This window comes from Myxine glutinosa, chromosome 9 (assembly GCF_964187855.1).
Source record: "Myxine glutinosa chromosome 9, kmMyxGlut1.1, whole genome shotgun sequence".
NCBI lineage: Eukaryota > Metazoa > Chordata > Myxini > Myxiniformes > Myxinidae > Myxine > Myxine glutinosa.
The window spans coordinates 74,687,651-74,702,665 of record NC_136269.1 but is presented as its reverse complement, the minus strand read 5'-3'; the positions used below and the strand labels follow the sequence as shown (position 1 = coordinate 74,702,665).

Here is a 15,015-nt window from a genome sequence, read left to right as displayed (position 1 = left end):
CACGTTCGTCTCTGAACTGCCAAGCCTGCGTTTGAAACGCGACCCAGCTATAAACTGTCATCCTGGTGTATCTCAGGCAGACGTGGCATCATTGTGTGTGCCGTCCCTTGGACGGACATCAAATTGGTCATCACGTCTGCCAGCATTAGCTGGTGGACGTTGAAGATCCCACAGAGTCCTTCGCGAATGTAGACGAGCTATCGCCGGCACCCTGGCTCAATTCTAAATTCCTTCTCAACCCTACAGGGGGCGTTGCATCAGCGACACAACCACTCCCTCGGCCAATGATGCTACTCGCAGCCGTGTGTTGCCTGCGAAAGAAGACGAACTACACCTGGTGTAATTTCCCCAGGTGTAGTTGACCCTAGGTTTCAATCCTATTTGTCCCCAGATCTGACAAAGACTCAAATTTCTGAGAATATAAAATTCTGACTGCATCCCCAAATGCCGTTGATTCCACCTGTGTTTTTCGTGTTTTGTACATTTTACTTTTGTAAAACTACTTTGACTTTGACTCTTACGCTATTGGATGGTGACACATACTATAAAAGCATTATTGTTTGTACTAGCGTGGATCGACTCTCTACGCTCGCCTCACCACACGTCGCTGCAGAGGCACAGGCTTGTTTTAACTGAAGATAATAACCTGACTGAACTTGAGTTGCTGTTTTGTCATGATTTACACCAATCATAATACAAACATTTCTTTTGCACAAATATATTTGTAATATTGGTGATATTATTTATTTGTAATGTATTTGTATAATCTAAAAAGGTCCAAGTGGTCTAAAGCTTGAAATTGTCAAGCGTCCAAGCCGGTATAATAGGTCTAAAGTGTCTTACAGATCTTTGTGGTCTTAAGGGTCTTCATGGTCTTTAACGACTTTGGGGTCTTTTTAGTCTTTTGGGTCTTCGGGATCTTTTTGGTCCTGAGGGTATTTAAGGGTATTTTGGATCTTTGGGATCTTTACGGTATTCGGGGTCTTTTGGGTCTTCAGGGTATTTTGGGTCTTGTGCGTCTTTTGGGTCTTCAATGTTTTTCTGGGTCTTTAGCAGTTTTTGTGGTCTAAGTGTCTTGGAGGACTAAAAGGGTCTTCAAAGGTCTGAAGGGTCTCGGCAGTCGTATCGTAAAGGGTCAAAAGGTATATTCCAACAGTACATAATTAATAGAGAATATGCAACCGACGTTCAAACAGTACATAATTAATAGATGAGGGTAGCAGAGTAGCTGCTTCTCAGCTACCTCGGGCAGTAACGTCCCTGCCATATGTGAGTCCCGGGCTCAGCTGGCTCCGGCTGACAGTACCTCGTATGGGCCCCTTGTCCAGGGTAACGGATCCATACTTCCTCGTGGGGGAAGCCTCTTTAGGCTAAGGCTATAAGGACAGTCAGATATCAAACCGCACCTGTAGGTCAGCCTTGGCAGCACTACATCGTGGATAAATGTGCCCATGAAAGTCAGTGGTGGCACCAATTTAGGCATCTGCAGCCAGCTGTGTCCCCTTTGGACATCAAGGGCAGCTGTCATCATACCGACGACCTGGCCAGTCTGCTGCGCCTATGTGCATCAGACTTCACATTGCATTTACTGCACCTGCAGCCAACGATGCTCATAGGAATAGAGAGTGGGAGAAGGATAGCACACACCTCTGTCACTTTAATTGCTTCTCTGTGCAGGTTTTCCCCTTCATTGGCATCTGCTCACCTGCTACAATGCTAGGTGAGTGAGCATGCTAATGAAGGGAAGATATTCAAGGGAAGAGATTCGTCGAAAACGACGACTCACACCATCATCAATTAATAGATATATAGTCACACGGCTTCACCGCCTCACGGCTTCATGAACCGTGCTTTTTGGTTTTATATATATTTGAAGAAGAAGACGTTTTGGTCACAAATATACATACGTACATACATAACCATATATGTTTGCTCCATTACAATATGTTATGTTATAGTAAGTCGATGGCAGGCCCGGGGGCATTTGCAAGGTCTGCTCAAATTATGGTCACAATTCTGCTTGATATGTCATTGTACGCATAATTGGTTATGTCATTAATCCCAAACTGTTTTGGTGGAAGTGGCGTGTTGTGGTAGTTTGTATGTGGATGTTACTTTATGTTTTAGAGAACTCGGACCAATGGATAAAGCAAGGCTTGAGAACAGACGGCTTGCGGATGTATTCAAGAAGCGCATGTCTCTACTCGAGCCAAAGTACAGTGGAGAGAAAACGTCATTGGTAGGTTTTTGTGAGTGAGGAGAGGGTGGGAGAGGATTAATTATTTTCATTGTCTAACAATAACTAAGGGCAGTGGGTGTGAGGAGGTACTTCAATATTATTCCGTATTATAATGGATGGAATCTGCAGACCGTTGGTGCGTAGACCGTTAAAAAATTATGTTGCCGCACCAACTTGTGAACCAGTGGTGGGAGTTTGACCAAATTTAGTGTAAGTATATATTATGAAGCAAAGATGAACTGATTATATTTTGGCATCAAAGGTGAGGAGTGAGGTGATTTTGGTGAGGTCAGAGGTCATGGGTAAAAATGTTATACTTGAGAACAGCTGAATGGATTTAAATCAAACTTGGTACAAGTATTATGTGGGCGGGGGCATTTCGGATGACGTCGTGACCTCGAAGTGCCTGTGTGGAGTCCGAATTATACAGGTAACCCTGAGCAGGGCATTTAGCAGGTTGGTGTTGGGCTAGCGGCTAGGGTGCCGGCTTAGGATCCTAGGATCCTGGGTTCGCAATCCCGGTCGATCGCTGAATTAACCCCAGGGGGGTTGACTCAGTCTGTCATCCTTCTGAGGTCGGCTAATTGAGTACCAGTTCACTGGTAATTCCCTGTTTGTTGTAAAAGGCGACAAAAAGGGTTGGCGGCAGGAAGGGCATCCGGCCGTAAAACATTGCTTCAAAAAGGGGACCAACAAAAACAACAACAACCACGGTGCCCGAAAAAGGCCAACCCCCGCTTTGCGGGGAAAAATGGCCTCTAAAGGTGGTTTTATTTTATTTTATTGACACACAATGGCTTACTTGTGCAAATATAGCATGGGATTAAAGGATTGGTTCTAAATGCACGCTGAAAAGCTGTATTTTGCATCACAATCTGAAAAATATGGGTCTACAAAATTCAGTGCTTCCTGCTTCAGTGATCTAACCCAGACCTAACAACATGGTGGTGAGTAGACCACCAACTCAGCTAATCTGCTGCCATTAACAACCAACTATAATTCCGGATTACGTTGGAAAATCCTCAATTTTAACATCGACTTTTGTAACCAAAGAGTAATGTTCTGCAAATAGCAGAGCTATATAGCTTTTCTTTCATGAACACCTGTTAGTTATACCCTCTGTTATAACATCTGTGTCCACCAAACTCAGTCCCGAGCAATACAGAAAATGAAAAACGTGCAGAAACCCAGGACAGCCCAACTTTTATTTCTTTATTATGAGGGATGTAAGCTAGGAATGTTAAACACTAGTGCTACTAAGTTGTAGTCATTCTCTCCAACCACCCCCTCCATCCCTCTCCTTTCCTTTCATTAAATTTCCTTTAAATATTTTCATCTCGTTTATATCGATTTTAAAAATAATTTCCTGATATATATTTTTATTTAATCATGTTTTAAAAACTCATTTTTGTCTGCGACATGTCTGCCTAACTATGCCTGTATAGGCCTCTGCTGATTATACACTGTCCGGCTTTGTTGCATCAGAATTCCATTGGCTTTCTTTGGGTCGAGTGCTAAGTTATTAGTTAGGTTTAATCAAGTCTGTACATACGTTGCATAATTTTTAATGGCGCCATATGTGCATTAAATGGGCGTTTCCCAATCAGCCTGTTCCCAGATTTTTAAAGCCAATTCAGTTGCGCTTATTGGCAAAGTCCCGGATCTCGAATGACTACGTGCAGGTTTTTATGAACAAAAGGTTTATTACCACAGTGAGAGCGAGAGGGCGGCAATTTGGTAACTGAACACACCTCAGACTTTCTTGAGGGCCGAACCTAGATCTACTGTAATCTATATACCCCGGAGAGGATATAACATAACCTGTCCTGCCTCCTGGTCAAAGTGGGTGCACTCGTTGCCTGAAACCAGCCAGACCCAGCTGTCCATCAGATTCGTAATTGATATTGAACCAAACCGTGAAGACCCTCGGAGATTAATCGCATAATACCTTCAACAGCAAAGATGATGGAGTTGAGTGGATAGAGGCAAAATATATATACTGATTGACCCTGCTATTCTCGGGTGATACATTCTTAGATAGTGCCGCGAATTGCGAAATGGCAAATGGTGGGGTATTGTTTCAATAGAAAAAGGGGGTATTGGTTCCCGAATCGTGAAAATCCACGAATATCGAGGCAAATCCTGCGAATGTCGATGAAAATCCACGAATGCATGCCGTGCCATTGTTTCAATGGGGAAAAGGGAGACAGCTAATTGTACTATCAGATACAGTGGAGTGTTTTCATTCTGTACAGTAACTCGCAGGGATGACGTGTGATGCAGCTTGTGGAATATCTTGCGAAGCTATTCACAGTGTGAATGGTGGGATATCATGTGAAGCAATGTTTACCGTCTGTTGGGTTATCCTGCGATGCATCCCGCAAAGCAATGTTTACAGTGTGAATGGCGGGATATCACGTGAAGCAATGTTTACAGTGTGAACAGCGGGATATCACGTGAAGCTCACTTGGCCACCAAAGCCATGAAACGCGAAGCACAGTGCCACCAATGTAGAAGCATGTGATGCTCGCTGCTTGTAGAAGATGTTTTTTTTGCGTATGTCCAGCTGCTTTGTGCATGGCTGGTGAAAGATGGGTTTTATAACTGTCTGGCACCCCGCTCTGCTCACCAAACTCTCCTCTGTTGGTATCCATGGAAATCTCCACGCATGGCTGGCGGACTTCCTCTCTAGTCGTAGTCAACGTGTGGCCCTGAATGGGTTTCTCTCATCTCCTCTTCCTGTTCAGGCTGGAGTTCCCCAAGGCAGTGTTCTGGGCCCTGTGCTTTTTCTGGTCTTCATCAATGATCTCTCTGACTCTCTTGAAAATCCTCTCTATCTCTTTGCTGATGACTCTACTCTCTGTCGCTCCATTCTTCATCCCTCAGATCGGCAGTCTGCAGCCTCCTCACTCTCTGCAGACCTGGACAAAATCACAGACTGGGCAAACAAGTGGAACATGTCTTTCGATCCTGACAAATCTCACACTCTTACGATGTCTCTCCGAAAAGACCGACTGGACAACCCTCCCATCCACTTTCTGAATAATCCTCTCCAAGAAGTTCTGTCACTCAAGCTTTTGGGTCTCACTATCTGCCATGATCTTTCCTGGGAAAACCACATTTCAAATCTGGCCTCCAAAGCCAGTCGCCGACTGGGCATCCTCCATCGTGCGAAGTCCTTCCTTGGCACACCTGAGCTCCTCACCACATACAAGGCTTTCATCCACAGCTCAATGGAATACTGCTCTCCCCTCTGGGCTGGTGCACCTGCCTCACACCTAGCTCGTCTTCACGCTGTTGAAACCAAAGCATTCAGAATCATTGGAATCTCCCGCGATGAAGCTAACTCCAAGGGCCTCTCACTCACTCACCGCAGGCAGGTTGGTGGTCTTTCCATCTTCTACCGACTCCTCTCTGGCCTTGCCCCCCAGCTCTCTCTGGGCTCTGTCCCGCAAATATTCCTACAGGTCGCACAAGATCTGCCTGCAACCCTCTTATGGTTAAACTGCCAAAATCAAGACTCTCTGCTCACCTTCACTCCTTCATTCCTCTTTTCTCCCGCCTCTGGAACAAATTCCCTCACTCTCTTCAATCCCACTCCACCCTCCAGGTCTTTAAAACAGCTGTTCACCACCATCTCTTATCTTCCCCCATCCAAAATCTTGATCTTTTCTATCCCCGCTAATTTCACCCCAATTCCACTTTTTTGAAATACCAACTTCTGTCCTGGAAGTCCTTGGTGTCCTTGTGTTTTATACTCCCACCCCCCACCCCCCCCCCCCCTTCCCACGCCTCCTCCCCCCAAGCCCTCTCCCTCCCACACATCTCCCTGCTCTTAAATGTTGTGTGCTCTCAAGTGTTTGTGTGCTTCCCCTTCTCTTGTCTTCCGCTCCCTCTTTTTATATATTTTGTTTGTCTGGTTGATTTGTTTGTGAAGTAAATGTTAGCTCTTTCACGAGCCTCGATTCAGTATACAAAAAAAAAAAAAAAAAAAAAAAAATGCTCGAGGCTCGTGAATAATTATTTTTGCGCCCAGGAAAAACCGCGAATACAAGGGACATAGGGCCGTGAATATATAAACAGGTCACATTTTATCAACCGTGAATACGCGGAACCCGCTAGTAGCGGGGTTCGACTGTATATATTTTGTGTCACAGGTTGTAACCACAGTGTGGTCATTCTTGTTTATTACTGAAGTTTATGTACAGTCTCTTCCATGATATATTGTTGCAGTAAACAAATGCTGCTGCAGGTGAGACGTTGGTGGAACACTTAGATTAACTTGGACAATGCAAGAATGCCAGACTTTTGCCGATTCGTAAATTGCAGCTTATTTGTTTCTCAAAATTGGTTGATTGCGAGAGGAATGCAAACCAAACTAGGGCGGCACTCACTAGAGCACATATCTCCGCCAGGCTGAACAGTTTACGTTTTGTATCCCACTGATAGGCCGGATATGCATCAGGACCTTAACCGTAATCTAATCACTTGTTATCGTTGCCTAATCAACTCAGCCACTTCGTTTTTTCATAATCCATCTACAACTTTTTAAAATATCATGTTATATATTGTTTATGGTCCTATCACTCAATGGTGAAGAATCACTTAAAAATTAAATCATTCTTGTATCCGGATCTGTATTCTTATCTTCACCAAAATTGAATCGTTACATCCTTGTCACACACCTAACCTCTCCACCAAGTTTCATCTGAAACAATCCATAAGTTTTTGAGATATTCTATTCACAAACAGACAGACAAACAGGTGTGAAAACATAACCTCCATTCACCTTTGGTGGTGGAGGTAATAATGCGGATTATATATATTGGAAGGGGAAGGAGGGTAAATCATTCCTGAGTGGCAGCTTTTCCTTATTTTCTGGTAAATATCAATCTTTGAAACACTTTCCCTGAGTTTCTGAAGTTTACATACCATGTGTAATTACTTGTATAAGAAACAAAATTGGTTGCATGTGGGCCTATACACTGCATCCGATCAGAGAGCTTCCTTATCACTCAAAATGAAAACATTGCACCTCACTCAACCTGGGCATTTTAAAACTTTTTTGAGCTATTTTTGTTATATCTGTCATCTATGTGACTGGCAAACAACACCTGGATGTGTGAATCATAAAATATTTGGAAATATTACTAGCAGAGTACCCACACTACAGGCGCTCTTGTTCCAAGCATGCAACACATTCTTCTGATATATCCGTTTATTTGGGCGGTGTATAGGCAACAGAGCGCTGCTTCAATCGCTCCTGAATATAATAATTACCAAGGTAATAAGTATATGAAGCAAAAACATGCCTACTGCCTATGTGCATACATAATACATCGTGGGTTATATAGCTTGGATAATACCAATTATACCTCTTCCCCCCACCTCCCCGCCCTCCTCATCCTCTCTCCAAAGGAAGAAAATGGCAAGATGGGCAAAAATATATTTATTCAAAACTTGAAGGAATCAAACGAAACTTGCACATGCACAACTTCAGGATGCCATCATTAATTCCTCAAAGTTTCAGATTTCTAGATCAAATCTTCTCGGAGGAGTAGATGAAACATACAACATACATGCATATATACATGCCTTCTCTCCAATATATATAGATGTTAAAGTACAGCTAGTATGTAATATCATGACAAGGAGAATTAGTTTCTCTGGAATTATTATGTCTATGGACATCATGGCTGTAGTTAACATTTGTAAACTGTATGTCAAAGTTCTGCAAATTTTAAGGTCGGAATGCCAGTGATTCCTTATCCCCTGAGATGGAGACTTGGAAAATTGGAAATTTATGGAAAATTGGAAACTTGTAACTTGGAAATTTGCTGTACAATCAATTATCCTTGCAATTGAGTGTTTAATACTCGTTCCTGCTCTAATCCAACACTTTTAGAGCCTCGGTCTGCATCGGAAGATGATGGAGAACGAGAGGATTGCTAAAGCTCATGAAGATGCTGTATCCTTCTCTGAGAAACGTGGGATGTATTGGTGGAAACAAAGAACTCAAAATGTTGGGCCTTGTTTTGCTGTCATGGTCTCATTACTTGCTTCGTGATTATGTAACCCCCAAATCCCAAACTTTAATCCCATGTCCTTTGCTAATCCGCCCATTGTATCCAATTTCCCTCTTGTGATTTGTACATTTGCTTTCGTCGTTCTTGTACTGGAAAGCAAAAAATGATTGTTTGCTTTGTGAACAAAACTGTTTTACATCCATTCCACTTGTGTTCGTTACAAGTATCGTTTTCTGGCGATTTTCTTCCTTGTTCTTGGCTAGTTTATGTGTAGTGGAGGGTGGAGGGAATAATGGCAAACAGAAAAACTCCAGCGAGATTGAAAGGAAAGGTTCTGATGTCTTGTGTATTGCCGGCCTACTTTTACGGTCTGGAGACGGTGGCGCTGACAGAGAGACAACAACAGAGGCTGCAGGTTTGCGAGAACAGCTGGGTCAGGAGGATTGCGGGAGTCGAGAGGGTGGATAGAAGGAGAATGGATGAACTGAGGGAGGAGATTGGTGTGCAGATGAGCTTGATGGAGGGATTGGTGGAATGCCCGCTGAGATGGGCTGGACACTTGGTGCAGATGGGGGAAGAATGAAGGGTAAGGAGAGTGGATAGCTTCAGGTAACAAGGTAGGAGGAAAAGGGGTAGACCATGGTTGAGATGGCTGGATTGTGTGAAGAGGGATATTAGAAAGGTGGGGTGGTTGGAGGGTGGAGAGAGTTGGATGAGGATAGAGGGAAGTGGAGGAATATTGTGGTCAAGGCAGGGCAGGAGCTTGGTGCCATTGGGCCTCACCCCTTCGTCAGCCGTTTCGTGAAAGACGGGCCATATTTTCTGCACATCTCTTATACAAGCTTCTTCCATCAGCATTTTTGGAGTTGAAATTTACTCAGACCTCATCTGGAAACCCCACATGACAGTTTTCTTTCTTAGCCAATAAGTATTTTACCTCTTCTAAGCTTCTGACTCATGACAAATCCCAAGTTCACGCCATGATGGACCATTAGTCCTACATTTGGGGTGCAGCTTCTCCAATTCTGTTTGGTGTTTGTTATTGAGTGCAATCCAAGGCTGTTCTGCTTGAGCAACAACTCACTTTCTGACAGCCCCCCCCCCCTCGCCCCCACCTCCTCTCTCTCCTCCCCAGCCTACTGCAGAGCAGTTTCTTATTTATCCCTCTTTTACAGCAATTACCATAGTCTGTGCACCCTTTATGCATTCTCACTCCATTCACTTGGCTTCAGTGAGCCACCCTTACTGTGTGTCCCTTCAGACTTGAAGAACTAATGGACGTGCAGCTTCCTTTACTAATACCGCTAAACTCTGGAATCTGCCACCTCCTTATGCTCTCACCACGATCCACAGCCTTCAGCAGTTCAAGGCCCAGATCCACAAGCTTTCCTTGCATTTTTTTTTTTTTTTTTTGTATACAAGATCGAGGCTCGTGAAAGAGCTAACATTAATCACAAAAAGGCAACCGACACATGAAACACAAAATAAGGGGAGCGGAGCACAAGATGGGGAGAGAGGGGGAAGGACACAAACACAATATTTGAGAGCAAGGACATTGAGAGAAATGTGGGAGGGGGAGGGCTTGGGGGGAGGTGGGAGAGGTATAAAACACATCAACGGAAAGAAGTTGGAATTTCAAAAAAGTGTATCTGGGGTGAATTAGCGGGGGTAGAAAAGATCAAGGTTTTGGATGGGGGAAGATAAGAGATGGTGGTGAACAGCTGTTTTAAAGACCTGGAGGGGGGAGTGGGATTGAAGGGAGTGGGGGAGTTTGTTCCAGAGGTGGGAGAAAAGTGGAATGAAAGAGTGAAGGTGAGCAGAGAGCCTAGATTTTGGCAGTTTAACCATAAGAGGGTTGCTGGCAGATCTTGTGCGACCTGTAGGAATATTAGGGGGACAGAGCACAGAGAAAGAGCTGGGGGAGCAAGGCCAGAGAGGAGTCGGTAGAACACAGAAGAACACCAACCTGCCTGCGGTGAGTGAGTGAAAGGCCCTCCGAGTTAGCTTCATCGCAGGAGATTCCAATGATTCTGAAAGCTTTGGTTTCAACAGCGTGAAGCCGAGCTAGGTGTGAGGCAGGAGCACCGGCCCAGAGGAGGGAACAGTATTCCATTGAGCTGCGGATGAAAGCCTTGTATGTGGTGAGGAGCTCAGGTGTGCCAAGGAAGGACGTTGCACGACGGAGGATGCCCAGTCGGCGACTGGCTTTGGAGGCCAGCTTGGAAATGTGGTTATCCCAAGAAAGATCATGGCAGGTAGTGAGACCCAAAAGCCTGAGCGACAGAACTTCTTGGAGAGGATTGTTGAGAAAGTAGATGGGAGGGTTTTCCAGTCGGTCTTTTCGGAGAGACATAGTAAGACTGTGGGATTTGTCAGGATTGAAAGACATGTTCCAATTGTTTGACCAGTCTGTGATTTTGTCCAGGTCTGCAGAGAGTTAGGAGGCTGCAGACTGCCGATCTGAGGGATGAGGAATGGAGCGGCAGATAGTGGAGTCATCAGCAAAGAGATAGAGAGGATTTTCCAGAGTCAGAGAGATCATTGATGAAGACCAGAAATAGCACAGGGCCCAGAACACTACCTTGGGGAACTCCAGCCAGAACAGGAAGGGGAGATGAGAGAAATCCATTCAGGGCCACACGTTGCCTATGACCAGAGAGGAAGTCCGCAAGCCATGAGTGGAGATTTCCATGGATACCATAGGAGGAGAGTTTGGTGAGCAGAGCTGGGTGCCAGACCGTATCGAAGGCACGTGATATGTCAAGGGAGACAGCTCTGATTTCCTGTTTGGCATTGAGGACCTCCATCCATTGTTGAGACAGCAGAAGCAGCATGTCCAGAGTAGAATGGCCTGGTCTGTATCCAAATTGATGATCAGAGATCAAGCCATTGGAGAAGAGGAAGGATTTGATATCCGAAGCAATGATGGATTCCATGACTTTGCTGATAATTGGGAGCAGGCTGATTGGTCTGTTGTTGCAAAGATCTGTTTTTGCACCTTTTTTGTGTAAAGCGGAAATGTTTGCTGATTTCCAAGATGCTGGCAGATGACCTTGAGCAAAAGAGAGGGTGAAAAGAACAGATAGAGCGGCAGAGCAGAATTTTAGGACCCGTGGGCTGATGCCGTCTGGTCCAGTTTCAGAATCAGAGTCGAGGTTTGACAAAAACTTCTCCACCTTGTCAGGAGAGAAGGACACAGAGTCCAGGAGCAGTTGGGTTCGACTGGGAAAGGTGGGAACAGAGAGAGATGGGTTTGGGACACAAGATGTTGAGGCAAACACAGAGTTGAGGCATTCGGCTTTGTCACGTGCGGTGTCAACTGTGTTGCCATTTGAGGTGAGGGAGGGGATGGAGGGGGAACAAACACCAGAAACGGATTTGACCAGACGCCACCAGAATTTGGAGGAAGGAGACAGGTTTGAGAGTTCAATCTTGAGTGTGGAGAGATTGTGCTTCCTGGCACTCCTGAGGGTAGACACACACTTGTTCCGAGCTTGGTGGAAGGAACTGAGATTGCCTTCAGTTGGATTTGCCTTCCAAGAGGCAAAGGCAAGTTGTTTCAGGGCAACTGCCTCACCACAAGATTCAGTGTACCATGGACGGGAGGAAGGGTAAGACAACTGAAGACGAGATGGGATAAATCTGTGCTTGAGAGAGAACAGTTTGCTTTGGAAGAATTCCCAGGAAGAATTGATGTCAGAGGCAGTAGAGATGGGAGACCAGTCCAGATGATTGATGGCTGCTTGCAGACCGTGCCAGTCAGCCTGAGTGAAATGCCAGACGTCGGCGCAAAGGAGGCTCTCTGAGAATGGCCAGAGAGATGTCCACTTTAACAAGCACATGATCAGAAGAACCGATTGGAGCAGAAGAAGAGCAGCAGACATTTGCAGGTAAGTTTGTCATAACCAAGTCTAGAAGAGAAGATACTCCATTGACTGAGATCCGGGTCGGGAAATTGACAGATTGTGTCAGTCCCAATGAGTCGCAGAAGTCCTTTGCTGAGGTGCCATGGCTGGTGAGAGAGGAACCCACACCCAGCCAGCTGGCATGGTGACAGTTGAAGTCGCCACATATGAGGAAGAGAGAGTTTGGATGAGTTGATAGAAGTTGGTCCATGTTGTCAGACAGCGAAATGTAAATGGAGTCATCACTCTTTGGAGGACGGTACAGAACACATATGAACAAAAGGTGGGAGCGGAGAGGAAGCCGTAGCCAGAGGTACTCCTGGGGGTGGGGTGGAGAGAGGGCAGTGCAAGGAGAGTGAGGAAGAGCGTTTTTGATAAAGATAGCAACCCCACCACCAGGACGAGGCTCAGGTCTATCATACCGGAGGAGGGAGTAACCAGGAAGAGATATCTTGAAGGAGGAAAGTTTCTGTTAAGCAGATCAAGTCTGGATTGTCAGAAGCAACCTGAATGGAGAGATCAATCAGGTTTGAGCGGAGGCCCCAGATGTTTGAGGTCCATACCATTAATGAGGAGAGAGGGGGAGCATCGGGTGCAGGACAGGGGAGGGGAGGGGTAGGGTCAGATGAAGGATGAGAGTGGGATGTAGGGCGAGCAGTTGATAGTGTTTTAGAGATTACAGAAGAGTTACAAGAGAGGGAAGGATGAGGAGGACGAAAGGTTTGATGGTGATGGGATGAGGCACAGTGAGGGGTTGTTTGAGGGGGGGGGGGGGCAGAGGAAAGTAGAAGGTTGGGGGAGGTTTAGGTATGAGATGGAATGGAGACGAAGTGGGGAGGAGGCAGCTTTGAGGAGGAGGTGGGAGGGGGGAGAATTTGGGGGGGAGATTAGAAGGGGAAGGGTTGGGGGGGAGTTTTGAATGGGAGGGGCAAGGGGGGAGTTTAGGAGGGGAGGGGCAAGGGGGGAGTTTAGGAGGGGAGGGGCAAGGGGGGAGTTTAGGAGGGGAGGGGCAAGGGGGGGTTTAGGAGGGGAGGGGCAAGGGGGGAGTTTAGGAGGGGAGGGGCAAGGGGGGAGTTTAGAAAGTGGATGATTTATGAAAGACAAACATTTATAACAAATTGGGTTTATTGTGATTTTCAAGTTAGAGATCCGTTTAAGAAAGATGGAGGAGGGGTGGAATGAATGTGAATTTAGAGCATGTAGTGATTTAGAATTATAAGAGATTTAATATTTTTTTGAAATGGAATGAGTTGGAGAGGAAATTGAAAAAAGCCTTTTAAATAGGAAGAAAAACAGCGTGTTGTAATATACCACTGAATAAAACACTGCAGGGGAAAGTTTAAACATATTTAAACAGAACCGTGAAGAACAATCTAATATTCACAAAAATACCAATGGGGAGAGGGAGCCTCGAGGGACAACCACGAGTCACGTGAACAGGGCAAAAGGTGGGAGGCAAGGAGATAATGGGGGCGAGGCGAGACAGCGCACGTGGGCAGAATCACACGATGGGCCAACTTCACATGTGGAGAATGGGAAATAAATGTTGTTGTTGTTTTTTCGGTTTTTTGGGAGGGGGGGTGGGGGGGGGGGTTAAACGTTAGACAAAGAGTAGATGTACGGGGAAGTTTGGGGGAGAAAGGGAAATCTAAAAACCTAGCAAAAACAGCGAAGGAAGAAACAAACTTCGACGGGGGACAGGGAAAGCCTGAGGCAAGGCCGCAACACGCGCGGCAAACTGAAACGATTAATTTATGAAAGCTTAACACCGAGAAACTTCCAAGGGACACACTATAGGTTCACACACCGAAAGATAAATAATAAGAATAATATTCACCTTCGCTCTCTCTCCCTTCCCATCCCAATCATTTCCCCTGTTAGAGGAGATCATTCTGAATGACTGTGCGTCTCGTACTCCTCTTGTAACTTTATACTAAGTAATAATAATAATAAAAGAAAAAGAATAATGGCATTCCACGTGGAATGCATTTTTGAAATGAAATAGTTTGTATATGATTTGTGTAAAGCATGTTGTATGATTTTACTTTCATGCTTCATAATCTGTTGCTGGAATTTTACATCCTCAAAGTGGTAAACATCTTTGACTATTTTGATCAGATTAAAAAGAAGAGAGCTGAACAAAGGCTTTTTTTTCAACAACTGGCAGACAAGTATGCTGTTCTACATACATCAAGCACTATTTTGTTCGTATGCATTTATTTATCAAGCACTTTGTATGAGGGCGTGATGAAAAGTAATGCCTCATTCATTTTCTCCAAAACAGGTAAAGATATTCGAATGAAATGAAAGTGCATTAGTTCTTCCCGTCACTGGGTGCGAAGTTTCGTGATTCTGACACTTGATGGCTCGGTGCTACCTGAGTCGAGATGGGAGAGGTCAGCACGACGTTGTCAGTACTTGAAGTGGGAAGCACTTGAGATGAGACTTGGGACGACTGACTGGAGAGGAGAGTTGGGACGACTGACTGGAGAGGAGAGTTGGGCCGACTGACTGGAGAGGAGAGTTGGGACGACTGACTGGAGAGGAGAGTTGGGACGACTGACTGGAGAGGAGATTGGGACGACTGACTGGAGAGGAGAGTTGGGACGACTGACTGGAGATGAGAGTTGGGACGACTGACTGGAGATGAGAGTTGGGACGACTGACTGGAGATGAGAGTTGGGACGACTGACTGGAGATGAGAGTTGGGACGACTGACTGGAGATGAGAGTTGGGACGACTGACTGGAGATGAGAGTTGGGACGACTGACTGGAGATGAGAGTTGGGACGACTGACTAGAGATGAGAGTTGGGACGACTGACTGGAGATGAGAGTTGGGACGAC

At 45.4% G+C, this 15,015-nt stretch overlaps 1 protein-coding gene across 4 annotated transcripts in view; it reads left to right on the top strand.

The window, feature by feature from the left end:
- VPS9D1 (VPS9 domain containing 1) overlaps positions 1-15,015 on the top strand; it is a 69,734-nt gene that overhangs the window by 35,068 nt on the left and 19,651 nt on the right. For all 4 annotated transcript variants that reach the window (XM_068128966.2, XM_068128968.2, XM_068128965.2 and 1 more), the window contains 3 exons: positions 2,128-2,239; positions 8,145-8,207; positions 14,289-14,341. In XM_068128966.2, the coding sequence (XP_067985067.2) occupies positions 2,128-2,239; positions 8,145-8,207; positions 14,289-14,341 (228 nt within the window). The remainder of the gene's footprint in view (positions 1-2,127; positions 2,240-8,144; positions 8,208-14,288; positions 14,342-15,015) is intronic.